The 23,970-nt window shown below is 46.5% G+C and overlaps 1 protein-coding gene across 1 annotated transcript in view; it reads left to right on the top strand.

The window, feature by feature from the left end:
• The first annotated feature begins 14,705 nt into the window (after window positions 1-14,705).
• GPC1 (glypican 1) overlaps window positions 14,706-23,970 on the top strand; it is a 209,357-nt gene continuing 200,092 nt past the window's right edge. The window contains exon 1 of the mRNA XM_030456303.1: window positions 14,706-15,298. Coding sequence (XP_030312163.1) covers window positions 15,142-15,298 — 157 coding nt within the window. The 5' untranslated portion in view covers window positions 14,706-15,141. The remainder of the gene's footprint in view (window positions 15,299-23,970) is intronic.

Below are 23,970 nucleotides of genomic sequence, written 5' to 3'. Positions count from 1 at the left end.
TTTCAGTGTGTTCACTGTGGGACGAGTGGCATAGAATCATAGAATGGGCTGCGTTGGAAGGGACCTCAGAGATCATCAAGTCCAACCCTTGATCCACTCCCCCCGTGGTTCCCAGCCCATGGCACTCAGTGCCACATCCAGGCTCTTTGGAAATATCTCCAGACACGGAGAATCCACTCCTTCCCTGGGCAGCCCATTCCAATGGCTGATCACCCTCTCCAGAAAGAAATTCTTTCTAATCTCCAACCTAAACCTCCCCTGGCACAACTTGAGACCCTGCCCTCTTGTCTTGCTGAGAGTTGCCTGGGAAAGAGCCCAACCCCCCCCTGGCTCCAACCTCCTTTCAGGGAGTTGCAGAGAGTGATGAGGTCTCCCCTGAGCCTCCTCTTCTCCAGCCTCAACACCCCCAGCTCCCTCAGCCTCACCTCACAGCACTTGTGCTGGATCCCTTCACAGCCTCCTTGCTCTTCTCTGGACCTGCTCCAGCACCTCCATCTCCTTCCTGAACTTCCTGAGGGGCCCAGAACTGGACACAGGACTCAAGCTGTGGCCTCCCCAGGGCTGAGCACAGGGGCAGAATCCCTTCCCTGGACCTGCTGGCCACGCTGCTCCTGAGCCAGCCCAGGATGCCATTGGCCTTCTTGGCCACCTGGGCACACTGCTGGCTCCTGTTCAGCTTCCTGGCAATCCAGACTCCCAGCTCCCTTTCTGCCTGGCTGCTCTCAGCCACTCTGTGCCCAGCCTGTAGCACTGCATAGCCACTGCCTTGGAAGGTCCTGGCATTGACCTCCCAGCATGTGTTGGAACCAACATACTTTTAGATATCTGTCTGCTGGGGATTTTAAGACTTGAAGAAACAGAGGTTGTAACACACCCCTGAGTGGACTGCTCTCATAAATCCTTCCCTGGTGGTTAAAATAAGAACTGTCTCATCTCACTGAATTGCTCCCTTTCTCAGGTTTTTGTTAGGCTTCTCTCCCAGGTAATGAAGATGTCTGCTTTGAGAAATTCCCTCCCCACATACACACTTAGCACTGAACTCACTCTTTAACAGTCTTGGGGATTTATAGTGATTGCCTGATGCTTCTCATTGTAGGATTCTTGTCTTCTGAATTTCTTATCATTTTGGTGAACTGGAACCAGTTAGGTTGATCTTCCAGTCAGTTATTCTCCAGTTTGTTGGGCTTTTTTTAAAGTTGCAGCTTACTTGATTCAGTTTTATGCAAAAATAAGCAAAGAGAAACATATATCTTGGTTTATTTGTTTGTTTTTAATGGTTAAAAAAACCCCAAACACAGCCTTGATTAGGTTTGGAAATGTGTATCTTTGCTGTGAAAATAACTTCTATGATACTTCGAAGTGCCCTGATACCACCTTGCTATTGGAAAAAAACCAATAAAAATTAATTGCTCTGCCTTCAAAGCTGGACTTGGTTAAAGTACAGCAAACAGGGCAATGTTTGAGGCTTTGCTGAGAAGGTTAAACTAAAATGATGAATAACTCCACAATGTGTATGCACTGTCCAATCTCTGCCTTAGCTGGAGCACCCCAAAATATACACCTAAAGGCCAAGGCAGAAAATAGCCCAGAGATGATAAGTGTCAGCATTCCAGCACTCTTGGTTTTTAGTGATGCTTTAAAGTGTTGTTTTTCTGTTGTATTTGGTACATGATGAGCCAAAGGGGTCCTCAGACTCAGTGTTCAGAGGTACACCACAGCCTCTTGGTCTCAGGTAGGTTTGCAGTCTCTGTAGCTCTTTTTTTTTGCAGCCCTTCTCTGTCTTGCCAGTGCCCTTTCTCTGAAGGATGGTACAAAGTTCCAGTAATGGCCTCACAGAGAGCTGCTGTGTAAGTGCCATCATTCCCAGGGTATGTTCTGTTGGCAAACACCAAGTGTGGCTGAGGCTGCTCCTGATGCCAAGGGGTTTTTAAGATGTGCTGAGCACCTCTCTGTCTGGCTGAGTTCAGCTGGTGATGACAGCTTCAAATACCTTGCAAGAGTAAGAACCTGGCATATCCAGTGAACGAGGCAATCAGCATTTTATGCATGTCAGGATGTGACTCTGCTTGTTTTAATTCACTTTCCAATAGCCTTTCTCACAGAGGAACAACTCTTGCACTTAAAAAAGTCCATGCATTCAACCGAAAGGCAGAAAGTGTAATTATAGACTATTTATGAGCAGGCTTTTGCATGAGAAAATTATCTTTGGCTTTAGCCATGTTTGGAGCCTATTAGATTTTAGATGAGTCAAATAAGACCTCGTTTATGTGAAAATATGCACCATCAGTTTCATGCAGGTAACTGGATTAGCTAAAAAATATGGGATCTTCACACATTTTAGAACCCAGATGCACTCTTAATGCCAAGTGAGGGTCACAGCATGTGCATGCAGACATTTACATATATGTGCCCAAAAACCAGAGTTTTAGTGACAGACCAGACTGAGGGCAGGTTGGGTGTTGCAGTGTTTTGAGGAATGGGGATTGCAGGCAGTCCTTCAAGGCAGCTTTCACATCATGGGCTGATGAAATGTGAACACTGCTGCATTGATAAAGCTGGAGGAAAGGAATGACTGAAGAGAAAACTGGAGGAGGGGTAACTTTTCACCCCAGATCACATAATCTGTCCCTGAGACCAGCACGTTTGAGTTAAACAACACAAGTGTTACCCTGACATTCCCTTCCAGGGATCCACTCACCCCCAGGACCAGTGAAAAATGCACTGAATTGAATTCTCCTTGGCACTGGAGAATCATTTGTATTGCCCCATCACAGGAAGCATGTGCTAGCAACCCTGGCTTGAGTAAAGAGCATTTTATGACTTATCATCTTTAAGTGTCTCCTCTGGAGAAGTGCTGCTTTTAATGAGAGATTTTTGGTGATGTGCATGTAAAACACAGTGCAGTTTCTGGTAGCTTTTTTATTAATTTTATGGATGGCACATCTTAAAACCAGGAACATCAAATAAAATAACTGCTGCTGGGAGTGAATAAAAGTTGGCAGGTACAGCAGTTTAAAATAGCCCTATTTTCACCCTAAATATAGCCTGGTTTAATTGAAATCTAGTGGTAGCTATGAGACAGCTGCTATATCAAAGATCAGTGACAGCCTGCTGAGGTTAAAAGAATACAGGCTGCCTGTGTCTCTGCTGAGATAAAGTGGCATCACAGAGGGCAGAGCAGCAGGTAGATGGATGAAAAGTTAAGTTTTCAAAAGTGCTTTGTAAAGCCCTTCTGGAATTATATTTATAGTTTGTTTGTCTCTGTCCTCCTAATAAAATGGGTTTCTGCCTGAAACCAGGAGCGTGATGCAGATCCTCAGTTGCTTTTAACTGCTTTAACTCAGCTGGAAAGGAAGCAGATACAGTAAGTCAGGTGTCCCCACTGAAATTCTGCCAGCCTAGGAACAATAATGATAGGATTCCAACTTTTTTCATGAGTTTCCTACAAAGGGTTATTCCAGCTCTATGAAACCAGTCTGCAAATGCCACGTGGTTTAGGGGAGACCCATTGGTACATTAAGGCACAAACCTGTGCTTGCAAGGGATAAACTGAGTGATCTGACAGATTGTATTGGGTTTGAGGGGCAAGGATTTGGTAGCAGGGGGGCTGCAGAGGTGGCATCTCTGAGAAAAACTGCTCGTTGTTCCCCAGAGCTGGCTCCTGCCCCAGGCCAAGGCTGAGCCCATCAGCAATGGTGGTGGTGTCTCTTGGTACCAAATTTAAGTAGGGGCAGGGGGGAACCTGTGCAATTGTAGCTGCAGAGAGGAGTGAGAACAGGAACAGACACCTGGTTCAGGATCAAAGGCAGAAGAACAGACAGAGTGATCCCAGGCCATGGGTGGAAAGAGCTTGGCCCTTCTGATCAGTCAGGATGGAATACCAGGTTAGTTAGTTTGGTCAAAGTAGACTCAACTGGAGAAAGTTTGGTTGGTTACAGCTCTGTAACCACTGACATGCTTTCCAACTGAGCAGGCAGTGCTCAAACCTCACTTTCCTAAAACTTATTTGAACTCAAAGCAGGACAAATAGTGATGTTGTTCCTACCCCACTTTAGCAGGACCATGTAGAGAAAGACCAGAGGTTTCTTTCTCCTTCACCTCTCTTTTGTCCCAGGTGAAAAGTGGACATTTTTCAGTAGCCTGCTGCTTTCAATAGTCTCTCGTTAACAAGTGCTGCTTTTAATTTCCATTCTTTCTGGTTATTATTATTTTTTCATCCTCATATAGTCTAAACCCCAAACTTCCAGACTTATCCTCCTTGGTAGCTATTTTCATTCTTTTTACTTTCTAGTACTTAATTAATATTTGCCATGTTCTTACTAAGGTAAGTCTGTACTTTCTCATTATATGAAATTAAAAGTAGATGATCTCAGTTCCCAACTAAGGGAAGCTTTAGGAAGATATAGAGTGCCTTCATATCTGAATTTTTCTTTTGTGTTTGATTCTCAGGAGGACCCTTAAGACCTTCTATCAACCCTATCAATCAAATGAATTGATGAATCACTGACCCAGAGCTCTGGCTGCAAGCACTCCTGCATGGCAAGTTCTGGGGTGAGTTCCTGATTTGCTTGATTATTGCACACAAACAAAATCTCCTTCGTGGCTGTGGGGCAGTGCTGAGAGAATACCAAATCAGGCAAGTGAAAGCTCAACCACCTCCATTTTTGTGATTGCTCTTGGGAAGAGGTGAGTTCAGCTCCTCTTGTGAGCCTCGTGCTCCCTGGGCTAGCAGAATCAGGAGGAGTGGTGGAGTGTGGGAGAACAGAAAGGTAATGCACAGTGTTAAGGGAGGGGCTGCTGTGCTAAGGAGTAGGTTGTGATGGATGGATTAAATGTTCTTGTGAACTTCCTTGGATATCTGTAAGATGTCCTTTGCTGGCATTGTTATATATATGTCATACAAACAAGTACCCATTTGTGAAGGTGAACCACACTAAAGACATCATTATTATGCTTCAGAGTTTGTTTGTGGAGGGGGGGTTGTATCCATTACTGCTCCAAATGTATTCCTGAGTATCACATCACCAGAGCTGAGCCTGCCTAGCTATTCATAGGAGGCTCCTTGCACACTGCAGGACAGGACAAAGAGGTGGGAGCCTGTCCTCAGCATCCCTGAGGAAGGATCCTCATCCTGAGGAAGCATCCCTCATCCCAGAAGGAAGGAACCTAAGGTTCCTGAGGAACCTAAATGCACCAAGAGCCTCACTAGGAGTCCCCTGAGTTCCTAATGCTGCTGTTTATGTAACTGACTTTAAATGGTTTCAGATAACCAAATTAGTAATTGAGACTCTGTCAAGGGTAAAAGAGAATGAGTGACACCACAGGGCTGTCTCTGGCTGTGGATCCAATACTGGATATATAGGGAAGAGATAAAGCAGGGCATCCACGGTGACACCCTCTGAGCTTCCAGCAGTGTGTGCCTCAGGATCTCTTCAGCCAGGAGGAATATCTGTGCTTAATAGCTCTGTAAAATCCCCACTCATGTTACAGGGAGTTTGAGGAAAGAGATTCCAGCCATACCTACTGAGCTAACAAAGATAATTTTGCAGTTTTTGTCTACATTTGCTAATCTCCAATTTTGCTTTTCATATACAAAAGCAACAGTTAAAAGGATGACATCAGAACTTTCAAATCCAGATGAACAGAACACTTCATCAAAACCCATAAATGGAGAAAAAGAGGGCTTTCTCTTGTGAGTTATACTGCATCTCTTGAAGACCAAAGAGTACATTTATTATGCTGCTTTTAGGAGGGAGGGATTTTCAGTTCCGTCTCAATAGATGGCTCTGAAAAGTTCATTTCACAAAACATTAGGAAGGAAAGATTTGGGGAAAATTGTATTTCTCTGCCTTAAAATTGAATTATGGGCAGAGGGTTTGCCAGCTCATTTTTCTTGTTTGTGTGAAACAGACACTTGTGAGCTGTGGAAAATGAGCACTGGGGGAGGGAAGAAATTGCCTAAGCCTGCATCAGAGGTGAGCTGGTATAGTGCTGTAATTCCTAAGGACTTGGATGACCAAAAAGAGCACTGTGCACATACTGCACAGTGTTCTCCCCTTGTGACCCACCAAGCCATGGATGTCCCTTGAGGCCATGGGAGCATCAGTTAAGTGAACACTTTGAAATTCTGGCACTGAGTGCTGCACCTGAACTTGAGCTCTCAGTACCAGAGGTGTTTGTGACACAGCCTTGGTAACAGAGCCCAGGACTTATCTGAGGGCTTCTGGTCTGATTGCAGGGTCATCAGCACAGCCATTCATGTAGTGAAAATTGAAACCTTTCAGATTTCCATAATGGATGCTGCATGGACTGGAATGTTTTGGGGTTCTTTTTTTTTTTTTGCAAACTCTTAACACAAGTAACTTACTGAAATAACCCAGAAATACAGGGAGGCCACTATGAGAAGGACAGCCTAAAAGAGCCCTGAACTCCATTTGACTCTCAAATAAATGGATTAGAGCATTGTCCTGGAAAAAGAGTGAGTGCTTATGAAGTGGTTTTGCAGCACTTGTGCTGCCTATCTGCAAGAAATATCACAGTAGAAGGCAGGTAACAATTTTTTAAAGGCAAGTACTTTATGAGCTGCTTAATTGAGGTGATTGTGTGTTCCTGTGTCAAGAGAGAGTCTCCTGTTCCCATCAGGCTGGATCTAGGAAGGCAGAGGTGGCACAGAGCTCTCTCCTCTGAGGTGGGGTCAGACTCCTAAGCAGAGAACTCTGTGGATGCACTGGTATCCAGGACAAGTCCTAACCTGGTTAAACTGATGCATCAATTTTCCAATAGTGTTTATGAATCTGTCCCAAAAGTCAGTTCCTCTCACTGGTCAGTAAGCTTTAGAGGTGCCTTGCTTACCTTAAGAGTTTGTGAACCTAGAAAAGAAAGCCCAGAAATGGAGCATTTTACTGTGAAAATTTGGGAGGCTAAAGTACAGGGCTCCATTGTAGGAGGTAGTTTTTATTTTCTTAAGTTCTGAAGGCATGAGCTATGAAAGAATAATTTCTTCCCTTCTCAATTGCATGTTTCATTAGAGAACCACTTTGTCATTTTCAGTTTGAGCAGCTATAGTTATAGAGGCACTTGGTGTCTAATTGCTTTGGTTTAAAACCAAATTCTCACACTAAAGATACCTGGTTTATATATATTGCATCAACAAATAATATTTGTAACCAGCTCTTAGACCTCTTGTGCCCTTGCAACTCCATTCCTAAATCCAACATTAACATCTTCAGGTTCCTTTATAAAGGAAAGGATGTTTTGTTTCATTTGGAATCTGAAAGAGAGTCTCAATCAGAGTGTAAGTAGTTTTATATGCACGTAGCATTGGAAAGAAACTGAGCTGGTTTTTGGTGGAAAAAATAAAGATTGCAGATCAGCTGTCATTGAAGGGATTCAAAGATGAAAAATCTGGCCCTGATTTTAGTCTCTAACCAGAATCTGTGCTAAAATCTGTTGAGGATGCAAACATCAGTCTCCAAAGTCAGAGAACACAGTGGAAGTATATTTATAACATTGTAAGGTTTTTTTTTTTTGGTTTAATCTTTTCCTTTAGCTCTGATAGGGAAAAATCAGGAGAGTGGGAAAGGGAAAAGAACAGTACAGGTAGAGCAGAACACAACAGCCACAAGTAATCCAATATTTGGTAATTTAATTTCACACTCACTAGACTGCAGAGGCATTGCAAACTGTGGGGGGAATAATCTAAGAAGGGTATTGGCTTGACAATGGCAACACCAGAGCTTAAAGAGGTCTGGCAGCTTTCTTAAAGTAAATGTGTGTCCTTCCTTCTCCCTCTCTTCCTCTGCTCTATATGGATTAAAGTGACCTCTGGAGATAAACTCCTCTGAACCCCCTGAAGTAGATCTGCAGTTTAGTTTTTATTTGTACAGTATGTGAAAGACAGGCTCAGATTAAATTCCTGGCCTTTCAGAAAAGTTTGTCTGTTCCTTAAAAAAAGAACCAAAAAGAAAAAAAAAAAGTCTATTTTATTTTAAAGCCAGAGCCTCTGTTATGGTCCTAGGATCTCTTGAGTTCTTTGGCTGGCCTGTGACCTTTCAACCTTGCACTACATGTTTCTTTTCTAAATTAGCCAGTGTTGAGACATCAATGGAGGAATATCAATGTTGTTATAAAAGGCATCATTCTCTCCCAAAAATGTCAGTGTGAGTGAGTCATTGCACCTAGCTGCTTAGCTTTTGTAAGGCAGCAAGAGAGACTGAAAAGTGGGATTCAGGGTCCCCCAGTCCACCAACTTCTATTTAAAATGCTTTAAAAATCAATGTCCCTGGCATCTGCTACAGTAGAGGCAAAAGAACTGAGCTTTGCTCATTTAGCCACAGAAGGAAGGTCCTGCCTAAGGCAAAACTATATAAGTGATTTAAAAATATAGAACATCTTCTTTTCAGGGATATGCTCAAAAGTAGCACTGTAAAAACAAACCATCAAACAGAAAAGCCCTTCAAGAAAGAACTAAGTGTCCTGGTGAGTTCTGTCAATTCTTGCATCCTGTGTCTCTGCATCTCCTTGTATTCATGCTCTCTGGTTTCTAGCAGGTTGAGGAAATTAAATCAGATTAACAGCTGCATTTTTAACCCTAAGAAGATGGGTTAGTGTTGGCTGGCACCCTAAAAAAATACAGCACTGGATGTTTGTGTGGTCCTGACCAAAGAAACAGTACCCAGAGAGACAGCAGCATTAGATGATGTGGATTGTGAGGGTGCTGAATTGGCAGCCAGGATTCACTGCTGTACCTTCACTGGGTCACACCATCTTCTGAGGACTTGGCCTTTGTGTACCAGTAAAGTTACAGAATCACAGAACCACAGACTGGTTTGGGTTGGAAGGGACTTGGTTACAGTGCAGGGACAGGCAGGGGACACCTCTCAATAGACCAGGCTGCTCCAAGCCCCATCCAGCCTGCCCTTCAACACTTCCAGGGAGGGAAACTCCACCACCTCTCTTGGAAACCTGTGCCAGTTTCTCACCTACCTCGTTGCAAATAATTTCTTCCTAGTATCCAGTCTAAATCTACCCTCTTCCAGTTTGAAACTGTTCCCCCTCATCCCATCACTCCGTGCCCTTGTAAAAAGTCCCTCTGCTTTCCTGTGGCCCCTTCAGTTCACCTGGGGGGTGCTCTAAGGTCTCCCTTCAGCCTTCTCCAGGCTGAACAACCCAACTCTCTCAGCCTGTCTTCACAGGAGAGGTGCTCCAGTGCTCTGATCATCCTTGTGGCCCTCCCCGAACTCACTCCAACAACTCCATGTCCTTCTTATCTTGGCAAGTCCAGAACTGGACACAGCACTGTAAGTGGGGTCTCATCAGAGAAGAGTAGAGGGGGAGAATCAGCTCCCTTGCCCTGCTGGCCATGCTACTTCTGATGCAGCCCAGGAGATGGTTGGCTTTCTGGCTTTTTCTGTAGCCACAGTGGCTCCATACACTGTCTTTGTGTTGCAAAATGCATAGATCTTAAAATGAAGAACATGCTGGCCCAAACCCATTTCAGCTGTAACTCTCTTTGTGTGTACAGTTACATCAGAAGTGAAGCTGGCACACATCAAAAAAATGTGTGTCACCTGGTAATTATCTTACTAACAGCACAGGGAAAAAGGCATGGGAAGGATACATTTTCAAACTCAGAGCCAGGTTTTCTCCCCTGTGTGGAAAAGGATGCTGAAAATTTGCTGTTAGCTGTCCTGCCAGCCAGCTGGTGTCTGACCCTCAGGTCCCTGCAGCTCTGGCTCAGCCCTGGGTGACTTCTTCAGGACACACAAAGCCTGGAGGGACAGAGCCTCTGCTCAGGACTGGAGGTGCTTTCTAGGACAGTGTTTTCAGTTGCTCCTCACAGTCAGTTTCTCTACAAGAACAGGTTCTGTTGTACCCAGCTGGGAGGGGAAAAATAAACACTTGAGCAGAACGTGAGATAATTGTATTAATTCATCTAAGTGCTTTAGTCTGTAGTGTTTAACGTAGCAACAGCTGAGGATAAAGTGTGTCAGTCAGGAGTCCTATTAGCATTGCCAGATGCTTACAGTGAGACTCCACACGTTTCTTACTTTATGGTTGTAAGATTTTTTTTTTCCCCACAGAAGTCTCCAAGACGTGTGTCCCAGTTCCAGGTGCTGGGGAATGCACTCTGAGCTGGTGTCTGTAGGGACAGGGTACCCTACAGTGGGCACTTCTCTTAAGCCAATGCTCAGAGACTGGTGGCAGTGAGAGTGAGGGGAGGTTTATACTTGAAAAAAAGCCTGTCAGCTTCTGAATATAACCTCTTGAATAATAAGAGAAGTCCCTTTTCCAGGGACTGGGAGAAATTCTCCATGTATCACTGCAGTGCCATGCTGAAATGGCACATTTCTAACCTAGGATTTTGGGGGCAGATTTTGTGCCATTTCATACGATTGAGCTAAACTCTGCCTAGCAAACAGAGAACAGATTCCATGTCATGGCCCTATTCTTTCTTCATTTTTGTGTATGTTTTGGGGAGCTGGAGTGGGAAAAGCTTCATTGAAAGTCATGTCCAGAAAGGATGAAATGTACTTCCTGGGGCAGACCCAATTAGCAGCAGTTTCTCTAATGAGTCTATGGCATTTATTTATTTTTTGGCCTTTAAGACTTCTTTCTACTGGGAGATCTCTGACTCATATATAATACAAGTACAGTCCTGCAGGGTGGAGGCATTTGTAAGAGGTCATTAAAGCAATACATTCCTTCAAGTCACTGCTGTAAAATTGGGTTGTTCAATTCAAAATGTAGCACAGAGTGGCAATTAACTGTGTTAGCCAGATCCTCTGTCTGAAATTATTTAGCTGCTCATAATCTCCCTCTGCAGAGTACCAGCCCCAGACAGGGGAATTAAGCACTGCATTTCTAGGGAGCTGCTCTGCTCCAGCAAAGGGTCAAACAGCAGAGCCTTGGTTTACACTGCTGCACTTGGCCTTGCAGCTCCCTTTCCTCTTCTCCTCAGCAGCCCAAAGAGTGATTCTCCCTTCCCTGGGATGAATCTGGCTCCTTCAAGACCTGGCAAGGATCCCCAGATCTGTACATCACCTGCTGTTGAGCAGCATTCTTGATTAATGAAGCTGGACACCCAAATCTCAACAAGTCTTAGCATTTCTGCAAGGCAACTGGCTTCTGCTTGAGTCAGCTGAGATCAAGCTGGATTTGTCAGTGGTACATGAATGTCCCAACCATTCCAGGGGGACTGAGCTGATATTTTTGGTAACCAAAACAACCAGACACACAGCAAGACAAGAGGGCAGGGTCTCAAGTTGTGCCAGGGGAGGTTTAGGTTGGAGATGAGAAAGAATTTCTTTCTGGAGAGGGTGATCAGGCATTGGAATGGGCTGCCCAGGGAAGTAGTGGATTCTCCGTGTCTGGAGATCTTTCCAAAGAGCCTGGATGTGGCACTGAGTGCCATGGGCTGGGAACCACGGGGGGAGTGGATCAAGGGTTGGACTTGATGATCTCTGAGGTCCCTTCCAACCCAGCCAGTTCTATGATTCTATGATTCCTGTGCATGTCAGAAAAGCTTCATGGGGGAATGTGCACAGAGGGGGGGGAGGGGCTGCCTGATTTCTAACAGGAATATCTTCACTGGAAGAAAGATCCAGTGAAGTAGTAATCAGCTGTAGATAGCAAGTTGTAATCTAGTAAACCCTCTGAATAACTTAATTAGATTTGTTTCAGCAAAACACACATCCATATTCTGTATGCTTAGAGGGATAGAGCTTTCCTGGATCCTATAGGAGACTGAAATAGCAGAGATTAAAAGAAATGGGCAGAAAAAGTACTGCAATCTAACAGTGACAGATTTTCTGATGTTTTAACCCAAAGTAGCATAAAACCAGCCCAGGGAGAGGTGCAGAGCATTTCATTCCATGACACTGATGAAAGGGAGGAGGTTGCAGCCCATTTAGGTGTCACCTCTCTGCTTTCCCTCCACACTTCCCATTCAGTGCCAGCTCTGGACATGATGTGGAGTGGAAAAGGTGGAAACCCCACTGACTCCATTTGGGAATGTGCTGTTCTTTCCAGTGGCCCACAATGCTTTAGGTTCTGTGGGGTTTATGCTGCTCTGGTTTTGCTGTTGGACTCCACGTTCTTATGGAAAGCAGTAGAGAAACAGAAGACATCCCTGTGAAAGTCAAGATTGTACAAGCCTCTGTTCACTTATTTTTTTATTTAATTTTTTTTAAACCCTTTCCCCACTTGTGCCAGATGATTTGGCTTTTCATCATTTTTCTTCTTCGTAATGCTTGGATCAGCTTTTCAGTGGGCAGTGCTTTTTATCAGGACTGTCAAGAGGTGAACTCCACAGCAAGATGGATTTTCTGTCTTCCTCTGACTATCTGGCTGGCTGGCTGTGTGCTTTTCTCCTACTGTGCATTTTGTCTGCTCATCTTTGTGTTTTACTGTGCTTTTTCATATCTTCCCCAGTTCTACTTCTTGATCTTCTCTACTCTTGATGCCAGTTGTTGGTCAATCTCCTCTTCACTTTTTGCCAAGTTCCATTTTCCTGAGAATGTTCAGAAAGTCCTCAAGCACACACAGAAGGCATCACACAATTATAACACATGCCAAAACCATTTTTATCTTGTGCATTTTGAAGGTGCTTATTTCAATTTCCTTAAAATGCACCTAGCCCAGATTCTCCACGTACATAAAAACTTGATCAGCAAACTGAATAGATGCACTTCATAATTTAATTGTTGTTTGCTCAGAGTTGGATCCTGTATAGACTTGCAGATAGCTTCTCTGTTGAAGAGTTTATATCAGCTTGGGTTTATTTTTCATTTGCCTACCTATAAGCTTCTTGTTATGACAGTATGTGAGCATCTCCCAGGCAGGTGGTCAGGCAAGCAGCACTCTTACCCCTTTCTAGGGGATCATCATCATCAGTGGCTTGATGATGCTCACTAAATCAGAGGTTTCCAGCTACTGAAATGGGCTTGGGAGCTTGCAGTGAGTGTTAGTAGCCTAGTATTTCACCCTGGGAATTGCAGAGAGCACGTGAATGAGCAGAGGGGGTGCTGCAGTCCCTTAGGATTTTATCAGGAATGACACAACTTTAGTCCCTGCTGTGGGCACTCTTGTCACCCAGCATGGGGAAGTGAGATGTGTATGAAGAAGGGAAATACTCCTGTCTGTGAAATGATCTGTAGCTGAGGGGATTGTTCACAAAGCCAAAAAAATCAAGGGTTTCAGTCCCTGTCAGCAGTTACCATTTGTACTTCAGGAGCTGTGTTATTGTGGAGGGGTTCATGCTGCAACCTTGGGGTGCAGCTGTAGCTCCCAGAGAGCTTCCCCAAAGGAATTTCAGGCCCTCAATATACAGCAGTGGCAAGTATTAGGATTTGGTGTCTATGGGGTATATCTGATTCATAGTTTTTATAACCATCTTTGTAGTTAGATCCTCTTCATCTGCTCTGTCCTATCTCATAGATGGATTTAATTAGGAAGATTTGCTAGGATATCATTAAGCAATTTACAGGAAAGCAACAAGTTTTCTCCCTTCCCCTCCCTGGGGCTATTAGTTTGCTGTCACTTTCTCCCTTACTCCTCAGGAGAATGAGCAGTTCTGAAGCAGCAGGAGGAATGACTCAACTTTCCCGTGTATTTCTGCATTTGGAGTGACAGACTAGTCCCAAGGGTACAATCTCGGATAAATTTTGCAGGGCTTTTGGGGAGACTGAGGTGGTGCTTGCTGTAAGCTCCCAGCTTCCTTCTTACTTTTCCATAGGAAACAGCTTCTCTCTCGGAGATTCAGAGGAGCGATTTTGGCGTCCTCTTATCTCATGTGAGACGTGTTAGACACCGGCTGGAAGTCTGAGAGCTCGTTTTGGAGGCAAACACCCAGGCATTACCTGGACACCCAGGCGATGCCAGGTGTCTCCGTTCTGCGGGAAGCGGTGGAAACCCGACTGGCAGAGCTGCCGAGCACCAGCTCCAGGAGCTGGCAAGGATGCTCTGGGAAGCGAGCCCCAAAACTGAGTATCTGTAGCTGAAAATCGCCTCTTTTCCTACGTCTGCTCTGAAAGAGGCACTGCCCAGAACCTTGCTGGGCATCCGAGTTGTCTCAGTGCTTTACAAGTTGAAGTCTCCCGCGTGGTTGTTTCCCCACGAGGTTTGGGGACACTCGGGGTCTACAGGTTATGCGTCTGGACCACGGCACAGAACCGAGATAGGTTCAGCGCCCGGTTTCACCGCGTCCCACCCCAAGGCCGGCGTGCCCCCCGCTCCTCCCCGGTCCCCAGCCTCTCCCTGCTCTAGGTCTGGCTTCAAACCTGCCCGGGACGGGGCTCCCCGCGCTGCCGGGACCTCCCGTGGCAGAGCAGCGGGCAGCGATGCTCCCTCGCCCTCCCTCCGCCTACTCCCGGGGCTGGGCCGAGCTCCCTGCCCGCTCTGCCAGGCACATCCCTGCCCTAAGCCGCGGTTCGGCCCGGTCCGGTCCGGTCCGATTGTGCAGCTCCCGCGGCGGGGGCGGGACCGGGCTGGCTGCGGGGGCGGTGCCGGGGCTGCGCCCTGCGCGGGATTGGCGGCGGGTGCGTGATGCCACGTCCGGCGGGGGAGCCCGGCCCCGCACCGAGCCACCGCCCCCCGTCCCGCCCCGCCCCTCCCCTCCCCGCCGCCCGCCCGGCGCAGGTGGAGCGGAGCCACCGCACGCAGGGACCGGCTCGGCCCGCCCCGCCCCGCCCGGCCCGGCTCAGCCCAGCCCAGCCCGGCCACGCCGCGGGAGCAGCCCAGCTCCCCGCCCCGCTCCGCTCCGCCCGGCCCGGCGGCGCCGCAGCCGGCAGCATCGCGGCGGGACTGCCCGGGGATGCAGCCGCGCTAAGAACAAAAGCCCTCTGCGCGGTCACGCTCCGGGGCGTTAAACCCACCCGGCCAAACTTGGATCTCTGCCTCGCTCCGGATTGAACTGCCCGGCGCCTTCAACGCACGCCGCGGACAGCGGCAGCACCCGAGCTGAGCCCGCGTCCCCCCGCCCGCTGCCCGCCGTCCCGCCGGGACTGCCCGGGCAGGCAGGGAGGGAGGGAGGGGGGGGTTTCGCCTCGCACCCCGCACCGCCCCGGGGACCCCGGCCGCCTCCACGCCGCGGGGACCTTGGCTTTGCCCTTCGCACGGCAGGTGCGGGGCCAGCGGAGAAGGATGCGTTTCTTCCCGTGGGGATTTTGGCTGCTGTGTGTCGCCTCCGCCCCGGTTCGCGGTGACAGCGGCAGCAAGGCGAGGAGCTGCGCCGAGGTCCGGCAGCTGTATGGGGCCAAGGGTTTCAGCCTCAGCGGCGTGCCCCAGGCCGAGATCTCCGGTGAGTCCCGGGGAGCGCGGAGGGGACGGGGGGGGTTCCCCGGGGCCGGAGATGCCCGGCCGGAGGGTTCCCCGGGCACGGGGAGGCGGGGGAAGGAGGGGGTCGGCCTCGCCGCTGGAGTTTGTCCTGGGTCGTGGGTGGCGAGAAGTCGGACCCGAGAGATCCCCCCGCGGGCTGGGCACCCCTCTCCTCCCCCGGCAGCACCCCTACAGCCCCCCCCCGACTGGAGGCGGTGGTGGGTGGGGGTCTCTGTCCCCCGCCGTGGCGGTGAGAACTGTGAGAGGAGGGGATCGCACTAAGTGCTCAGCTGTGGCTTTCTTCTTTCCGCCCCCTCCTCTTTTTTTCTTTTCTTTTCTTTTTTTTTTTTTTTTTTTTTTGTCTTTTTTCTCCTTTCATTGTCTCGTTTCTTCTCTTCTGAGTACAGCTGAAGCAGGGGTTTGGTTCAGGAATCGGGATGATCAGACTGTAGTGGGTTTTGGTGCCGGGGTTGGAAAATGCCATAAGTTTAGGAGAGAGAACTGATTTTGTCTTCGTTGTCTTCTGGGTAGGGAATAAACCTATAAATGACGTTTGTCAGTTGTTAAAAATGAAGCAGGAGTAAAATGATCCTCTCTCAAGCTAGTGAAGCGCTGAGGAAGCCCCAGCAACCTACATCAGAGTGTGTCCTCTTTCCTTCATTCTCATTTTAGGCAAACCTTAGTTGATTTCCCCTTCTTTTCAGAAAGCCACCGAAATAGAGAAGAATATTTAAGGTCTGGTTTATTTTGGGTTGTTGTGGGGTTTTCTTTATTTTTTCCTGAAAGGTTTGTGGGAATACGCTGAGGTATTGTAATTTATTTTTTTTTTTAATTCTCATCTAAGTTTTGATACCTCAACTTGTGACCCATATCCGAGAGCTTTCTCCTCACTTGTGGGAGCTTCCTCCTTCAGACAAAGCATAAAACATGCAGGCGTACGTGCCAAAGCCAACCTACAGGGACATGCCAGTAAAATTGCACTTTGTAGTTCACATCCAAGCTACAGAATGCCTTATGTTGAATATTTCATTGTGCAGTTTTCCAGGGAAACCAATTCATTATCTGACCCATGAATGGGAAAGGCTGAGCCATATGCGTGTCTCATAAACGTGAACAAATTAATACTTTCTTTGTCGAGTCGCAAGCAAGAGTAAATTTCCAAAATAAAAGGAACAGTCCTTGAAGTTAAACAGTGGGGAATTTCAAAATAATAGAAACACCACTATTAATAGAACAGTAATTCAGTTGAGCAAGAAAGTGGCTTTTTATAAATTTGCATCTAATTATTTCAAATATGAGGACATTAGCAGTCATGTTTCGAGGGGAAAGTTCTTGGAAGACGAAATGTTTACAAATACTGGGGGAGGTGGCTGTGTTGTATGGGGGTAAAACCACAGGGGCAGCCCTCCAGGGTGACCCAGCTGCCCTTCCAAGTGTTGCCTATGGCAGGTTGGACACCTTGTGCCTCCAGATTGTCAAAAAAATGACAGAAAGATTTCCAGGAACCAGGAGTTTTATTTCTTGCTGGGTGTTGCCATGAGTGTTTACACTGGCAGACTTCAGCAACAGTAGTTAAAATTACAGTATCAAACTGGGCATCTCTGGCTGTTACTGTCAGCAGGGAAACTCTGGAGATAAATGCTATAAAAACTTGAGGAATACCACATTGAAAGTGGTACAAAGAAGTGCTTGGGGGATGAAGGCTCCACACATTAACCTGCTGCTGGTATTATTTGTCTGGTATTTAAACCTAATAATGGACTTAATGCAGTTACCACGTACACCTTCTGACTGACACGTATTCAGCAATGCCCTTTTTGATTGCTGTGGTACACAGACAGTACAGGTGAAACACTGATGTACATCAGTAATAACCTCAGAAACGTTCCTAATGAAGTCCAGTGTTGTGCAGAGTGTCTGCTTTCCAGCAGCCGTGCAGGTTAGTGCAGAAGTTGCTACCAGTTTTCTTGTCTCCAAAAAGAGGAGCATGGAGACTCTCCTGAAGTGCCCACACATGCAGGATGGTGCAGTCTATAATGTCATGTTTTGTCAAAACACTCAATTGTCACTTAAAGCTGGCTTCAGCTGCATTGGTTCAGCTTGCTGACCATGGGGGTTGTAATCTCTAGAGAGGTGACCTGTCAGGTCACACATGACAGACACCTGTCAGTCATGCAGCACCTAAAAAGTTGAGTTCAGAGATGCTGATGCTGACATTCCAGTGATGGCTCCAGTTGGACCTGAGCTACCCGAAGAACCACGTTTTTGTGTTATTCCCAAGCCCTCTGGAGGCAAAAGCTCTTTACTCTCTGCAAGGGGAACTTGGCTGCTCCTTCCCTTTCCATTGCTTGCCCTGAAGCAAAGGGCCAAACTTTCTTAGCCCCACAGCCTTGTCCCTGGAGCCATGCTGCCATGCTGGGCTGACCTTGCTCTTGGCTGCTTTGAACTGGCTCCAGGCACTGGTTGGTGTGTGTTGCCATCATACCAGCCCAGCACCAGGAGCCAAACCACACAGCTGCTTGCACCCCCAGAACTTGACTTCAAAAGGAGTTTAGTAAGCTCCCATGATGCAGGCTCTGACTCAGGCTGGGATGGCTGTGTTTGTGTTGGGTTTAGAACACATTGCATGCTTCACACCTTCTAATCTGTATTCTTTTTTATGATTTAAGAGGATTATGAGTAATAGAAAGTCTCCACAGCTCAGCAGAAGGCAGTCCCTGCCTGTGACTGCACAGATGAGTTAGTGAAGCACTCACAGTTATTAGCTGGCTGATAGATAAGCATCTGATTCAGGTACAGACTCTTGGCTTAGCAAATTCCTCATGAAGCACCTCGACAGGGCTTTCTGTTTTTCTGCAACATGTCTAAGCACTTTTAATGTGTCAGGTGCTGTTATTAAGGGTGTTTAGGGAACGTGTAAGGTTATATATCTCACCACTTTGAAGTCAATGGCAAAACTCCCAAACAGGAGAGAAGCATCTGCTCACATTAGCAATCCTGACAGTGTACCCAGAGTCTCCAGTGAAGATGTGACTAGAAGAAAATTTCTAATGCTGGGGGAGAGGCTTTGGGGTCTGGGAAAGTTGTGACATTTGTGCTTCCATAAGACATACTACCTTGAGCAAAGTTTTCCTGTGTGTTGGAGAGTGTTCCTGCTCGCTGGCAGGACCCCCTTGTCTGGGATTGCTACAAAATAAGGGAAAACCATTTGAGAGCTTCCAGTTCTTGTGTTTCCTCTGCAGCCTTCTGGAGGTAGCAAGGCTCAGTTCCTACTTTACCACATTCTGGCTGCCTACACACCATCACCATTGTGGTGGCTGAGGGAAAGAGGTGCAAGGTGTACTTCTTAGTGCCTCTGCTAAGGGCGGCTCTTCTTGAGAGGTTTGTGATGAGAGAGAGAGAGAGCCTGTGGCAGAAAATGCTGCGCTTTGGGGAGGATCTTTCTCTGCTGTCTTGAGTGGTTTAGGGTCACTGTGGGTGGGGGATTGACTGCTCTTCCAGTGTCTCTAACAGAGATAGTTCTGTACTGGAGAGGACTTGAGAGTTGTGGTGTGACAGGGATGGGCTCACTGTTTGGGCTAGACTTTTGCTTTGACTTGTTTATTCCTGAGATTAACTGTTCCTAGACTTGGCTCTCTGCTGAGCTGAGCTTGTTGACATGGGCAATGGGTGTAATGCAGCGAAAGAGGAAGGCACAGAAAAAGCCAGCTGGGCTTTGCTGGGCAGATTGCTGCTCATCCAGTCCCATATCTCACGAGTAACTGAAAGGAGTCAAACCCTTTTTTTAGTCTTCTGGCCCTTTGAGGCTGCATAATTTGGTTTTGTAATGAAACCCTTGTCAAGCGCATGTGTGAGAGCCATTTGAAGGAGTGTTAGCTGAGTTGGGAACAGGTCTGGCTACAGGATGGGACTTGATGAGGCTCTTGGGAGCATGGCAGAGGGTAATGAAACCCCATTTTGAGGGGGGCATTTGAACTTGTGGCAATTGCAGTACAAAAGGCACAAATGCAGAGATGAGTAAACCTGCATCTGGGGTGTGAAAAATAAAATCTGGTGCTCCTGCACTCTCAGGGAAAGATCTTTACTATTTAATTGAAAGAGTACACTGTTAGCCCAGTGCTTTTTGAAGCTGTTTGATTTGGTCTGTAGTTACTAAAGGCAGACAGGATTTCTCAAGGTTAACTACTATCTGGTCAACTCCCGAATGCAGTATCAACCCATTTACAGTAATGAATTTTTTAAGGGCAAATTGGAATGTCCTTTGTAGCCTGCTCGGTTTAAAGTGCTGTTTCTGATGAGGCAGAACACAGGGAATTATGCATTTTCCTCCATTTGGCAAGGATGTTGGTGAGAATGAGGAGGCCATGCTGAACTGTGGGTCTCCCTTTCTGTTGAACTGAAAACATGGAGAGAAAATTACCTGTTTGACACTTTGTGATTGGTTTATGAATTTGTGACTGCAGAACGGGTGCACACAAAAACCATTATGAAAATGAGATTTCTGGAGAAAAATGGGCTCCCTCCAGCGGTTTGTTACGGGAGTGACTCAGAGTCTCTGAGGAGCCCGTGTCTTACAGACACACTGCTTCCCCAAGCTGTGTCTGTAATCTGGAAAGCTTTATACTTAGGTATTCTTTAGAGTTTTGTGGTGTTGACATTATTTTTGAGAGAATCTGCCTTTCTGTCACCATGATATGGATGACTAAGCTCTCAGCACATAATTATCCTTATCTGCTGTGCCTGACAAAACTATTTCAACAGCTCCTTTTGTTGGTGAAGCAAAAGCCTCATATTTTCTTTTTGCAAAATATTTGAATGCTGGAGACACCACCACTGTGTGGAACTGTAGGGTTCACCTCAACTCAGCCCTCCTCCTCTTCTTGCCCTGTTTATGAACACACATCAGTCACTCTCTGGATATGCTGGGTGCATCTGAGAGGAGATGTGTGGCTTTTGTCAGAGAGTGTGAAAAAGATGCTTTAATGTTCTATCACTTTCAGTACAGTTGTCTCACACTGAGAGGACCCAGTAGATGTGTTCCTCTGGGTGATTTCCGTAATTAAGTACTCTCTGCCTTAACCAAAGGCAGCTGCTAACTTGATTATCAAAAATGTGTATTTGCAGCCAGAGGTTTTCTTTTCCTCACAGCTTACACCAAGTGAAAGCAGAGGGCACAGAGCACCTGCCCAGCAGCAGATCACAGACCCTGTGCCCTTCCCACTGGGCTGGGGAAGGGGGGGTTAAGTAGCATCTATTTTTATTGCAGCATCAATGTGTATTAGGCACAGTATGGAGAGTGAAGGCAGGATAAAAGGGTGGCCTTGAAGAGGTCACATCCTGACCCTGCTGTCTGTGGGTTTCTCAGCACAGTGTGGCAGGGGCCAGAGCTGCAGCTTGGTCTTCCTGCTGCTTGCTTTGAGGGGTTGTGGAAGTGAGGAGAAAGGTGGGTAGGAAGGCACTGGCAGGTGTCACAGGCACAAGGAGAACTTCTGTGTCTGCTTTCAACATTCAGCTGGAAATACTGACTGGGAATTTCAGGGGGAAAGCAGGGAAAGGGACATCTCAGTTCTGTGGAAATCTGCAGACTTGCTTGGGGAAGACAGACAGCTTTATTTTCTGTTAGCTGCCCTTGCTGAACACAACATATTTCTAGATATTTGGGTTGTTTCTTTGTCCCATGAGGCACTTTTTGTGTAGCCCTAGCAGGCAGGGGATAGTGTGGAGGCTCAGACCCTGCCATCTCTTCCCAACTTCTCTACCAGGCCATACATACAGACAGGATGGCTCAGTTTCCTGCAGACAGCTTCCAAGCTGGTATTTGCAGGTGTTGCTCCTGCTTTTGTTGCTGCTTTCCTGAGCCCCTGCAGAGAGTTGTGCTCATGGGCATCCTCTTGAGCTCCCTGTGCTGCCTGCCAGCACCCTGGGCACATGCAGAGCATCTCCTGTATCCCTGTGGGTGTTCTGTGCTACACCAGGCACACACAGAGGCACATTTTGGCTTTTCCCAAGGCAGAGCTTAGTTGGGTGTTAATGAAGAAGGAGTTGGATGTGCTGCTTCTGCTTGTGACAGCAAAGCTGCAGAGGGTGCTTGGCACTGACTTTTGTCTGCCCCTTCTGAGCTTCCTGTGTAGATTGAGTCTTTCCAAAAATCCTAAGCAAATCTCTGCCAAGTTAGGTCAGAGTTGGGACATTCTTTTCAAATGCCACTTCTCCAGATGCTCCAAATGCAGCTCGGTGGGTCAGACAGGCCACCTGCTTGGGTGCTGGCCTGGAGCAAGTCCCTGCAGGGTCTCCTTGTCTTGAAATCTCTCTGGAAAAAAGTCACATTCTGGCTCTCCAGTCCGTGGAACAAGAACTGACAGTTCAGTGTCTTCCTGATGGCTGTGAGGATAACTCATGGGGACAGCCCTTAGGGAGGGAGACCCTAAAGCTTGCAGGACCCCTCGTAGCAGTCTCTTGAAGATTATTCCATCATGTTTTGTGGTTTGTCTGCAGGAAGCTGCTGTAGCTTCATTGCCCTAGGACATTTCTCCTCAAAGTTAACATAAAGAAATAAAATCCAAAACTGTAAAAGCAGGAAATGAAATGAGCTTTTTTTTTCCCCTTCCACCCATGAAGGCTGACTTGTAAGGTCTATCTACTCTGACACTTGGTTGCTCAGATGTTTTATCAGTGACAGGTGAAACTTGTCTTCAGTAACATCTGATTCCCAGGGAATCCAGTTACCTCCCTTGCCAGATTGTTCTGCAAAAAATAATGAAGCTTTGGGCTGTAGACACTCACAGTGCTTGTCTGGATGTGACCAAGCTGCAAGTTGGGTCAGTCACTTCTGCACAGTAACGTGGTCCTGTTTTACTAGGAATTCTTCAGGTATGGAAAATGTGTTGGTTTTTTTTTTTATTTATTCCTTACAACTTCACTAAGCAGTGTGTGCTGTGACAGTTACAGCACTCTCACCCTGAGTTTTAGAAAATGCAACTTAACTGCAGTTGTGTTGGCTCTAGAGAGACTACCAAGCTAATTTAATTTCTGTATCTTTTCATATGTAGTATATATAGTGCAGCATGAATCAAAAGCACAGAATTACCCAGCTGTTATCAATTCCTATGCTAGCAACATGAGTAAAATATTTTTTTTTAATTGCCATGCATTCTTCTGAAGTATTGAAACAAGAAGAAAACAAGAACAAAAAGTTTTACTGTGGGAGCAGAATGGTGGTACTTATGCAGACAGTCAATCTGTTATATGACTGAAATGCATATACTCTATAACAAATAGTTTGGGCTTGCAAAAAATGGGTATTTTATAGGATTGTAAAACTATACTGTATCATTTTAGTTGGAGTGTTTCCACTGGTTTTACCCAAGTTTCTTAGCTTTTAGCTAGAGCAAACAGGCATATTTCTAAAATATAAATATTTTCAGGAATTCTTTCAGTTGTAAATATTGTTTATAAATAGTTTCATAAATTAATGTTAATGTTTACATTTAAAAAAAAAATACAGATCCATCTCTTCTGCTCTGGGGCCATGTTGTTGCAGTAAGGTTTGCAGTGATTGGATTGTCTAATTGATCCTGAGCACAGCATAAAGTGAATCTTGTATGAGTGACAAAGCAGAGCTGCTGGATTAGCACCTGAGTCTATTCATGCTGTCTTCCCAGCTGAGCTGAATGCTGGAAATCAAGTGCTGTAATTACCAGGTGGGGCTGGCAAGCAAGAGGTCTGGGTCCTAGTCTCCATCTGGATGCAAATTTTCACCACAGAGCTGGAAAAGCCACTTCACTTTGCTGTTTTCAGCAGTTTCCTCTACTGTAAACACTAAATTGGAGTGACAGGGCTTGAATAACTCATGGGAAGTTTGGTTTATTAAGCTGTAGTCCCTGGATGTGTAAGTGCCTTTAGAGAGAGCAGTGGTCTTCTCCCTGGTGCAATCACTCCCTGTGCACAGCTGCTTCAGTCTAAAAACAGTTGTATAATCAGTTTAGATTTTACAAACATCTGCTTGGCTTTGTGACAGAATACCAAACAAGCCCTGAAAAAAAACACCAAACCCAACAACAACAAAAAACCCAAAAAAAACCCAAACCCAAACAAAAACCAAAGAAACCCTCTTTCTCCCCTTTCATTTGTGGGAGGTCTCAGAGGCTTCCCTGTTGAGGGAAAAGGAGGATGGTATTTTTATTAGAGGAGGCTCTCTAAGGCCAAGCCATAGCTAGAGACTCATCTGCTGTGAATTTGGGGAAGGGCTGCACAATAGTGGGAACCTGTGGGGAGAAGTCCCATGGACTCAGCCACAAGGCTCCCCAGGGTTTGTGCCCCATCCTCTCTGATGGTGGGAGGGATGTAGCAACCTCCTGACTTGTTGTGCTTTGGGGGCTTGGTGTGGGGGAGAGCTTGGGAAGTGTCTGGGGAGGTCAGAGAAGTGTTCCAGTTCCTTTCAGCTGCCATTTGTGCATATATTAATACAGTCCCTCTATTAGGTTAAGCCCAGATAAGCAATAAGTGAGATGTAAACTAAATATAAGTATGAATCTCTGTGACACATCAGGTAGTGGATTCCCTGCATGGAATGCAAGGGGAGGGGAGCCCCTCAGTGCTGCCCTGTCCCAGGTATTACATTATCTTCCCAGGTGAATCTGTGTGCTTGTCCTCTTT

Source organism: Calypte anna, chromosome 9 (genome assembly GCF_003957555.1).
Source record: "Calypte anna isolate BGI_N300 chromosome 9, bCalAnn1_v1.p, whole genome shotgun sequence".
Lineage (NCBI taxonomy): Eukaryota > Metazoa > Chordata > Aves > Apodiformes > Trochilidae > Calypte > Calypte anna.
This window is presented reverse-complemented; position numbering and strand designations above follow the sequence as displayed.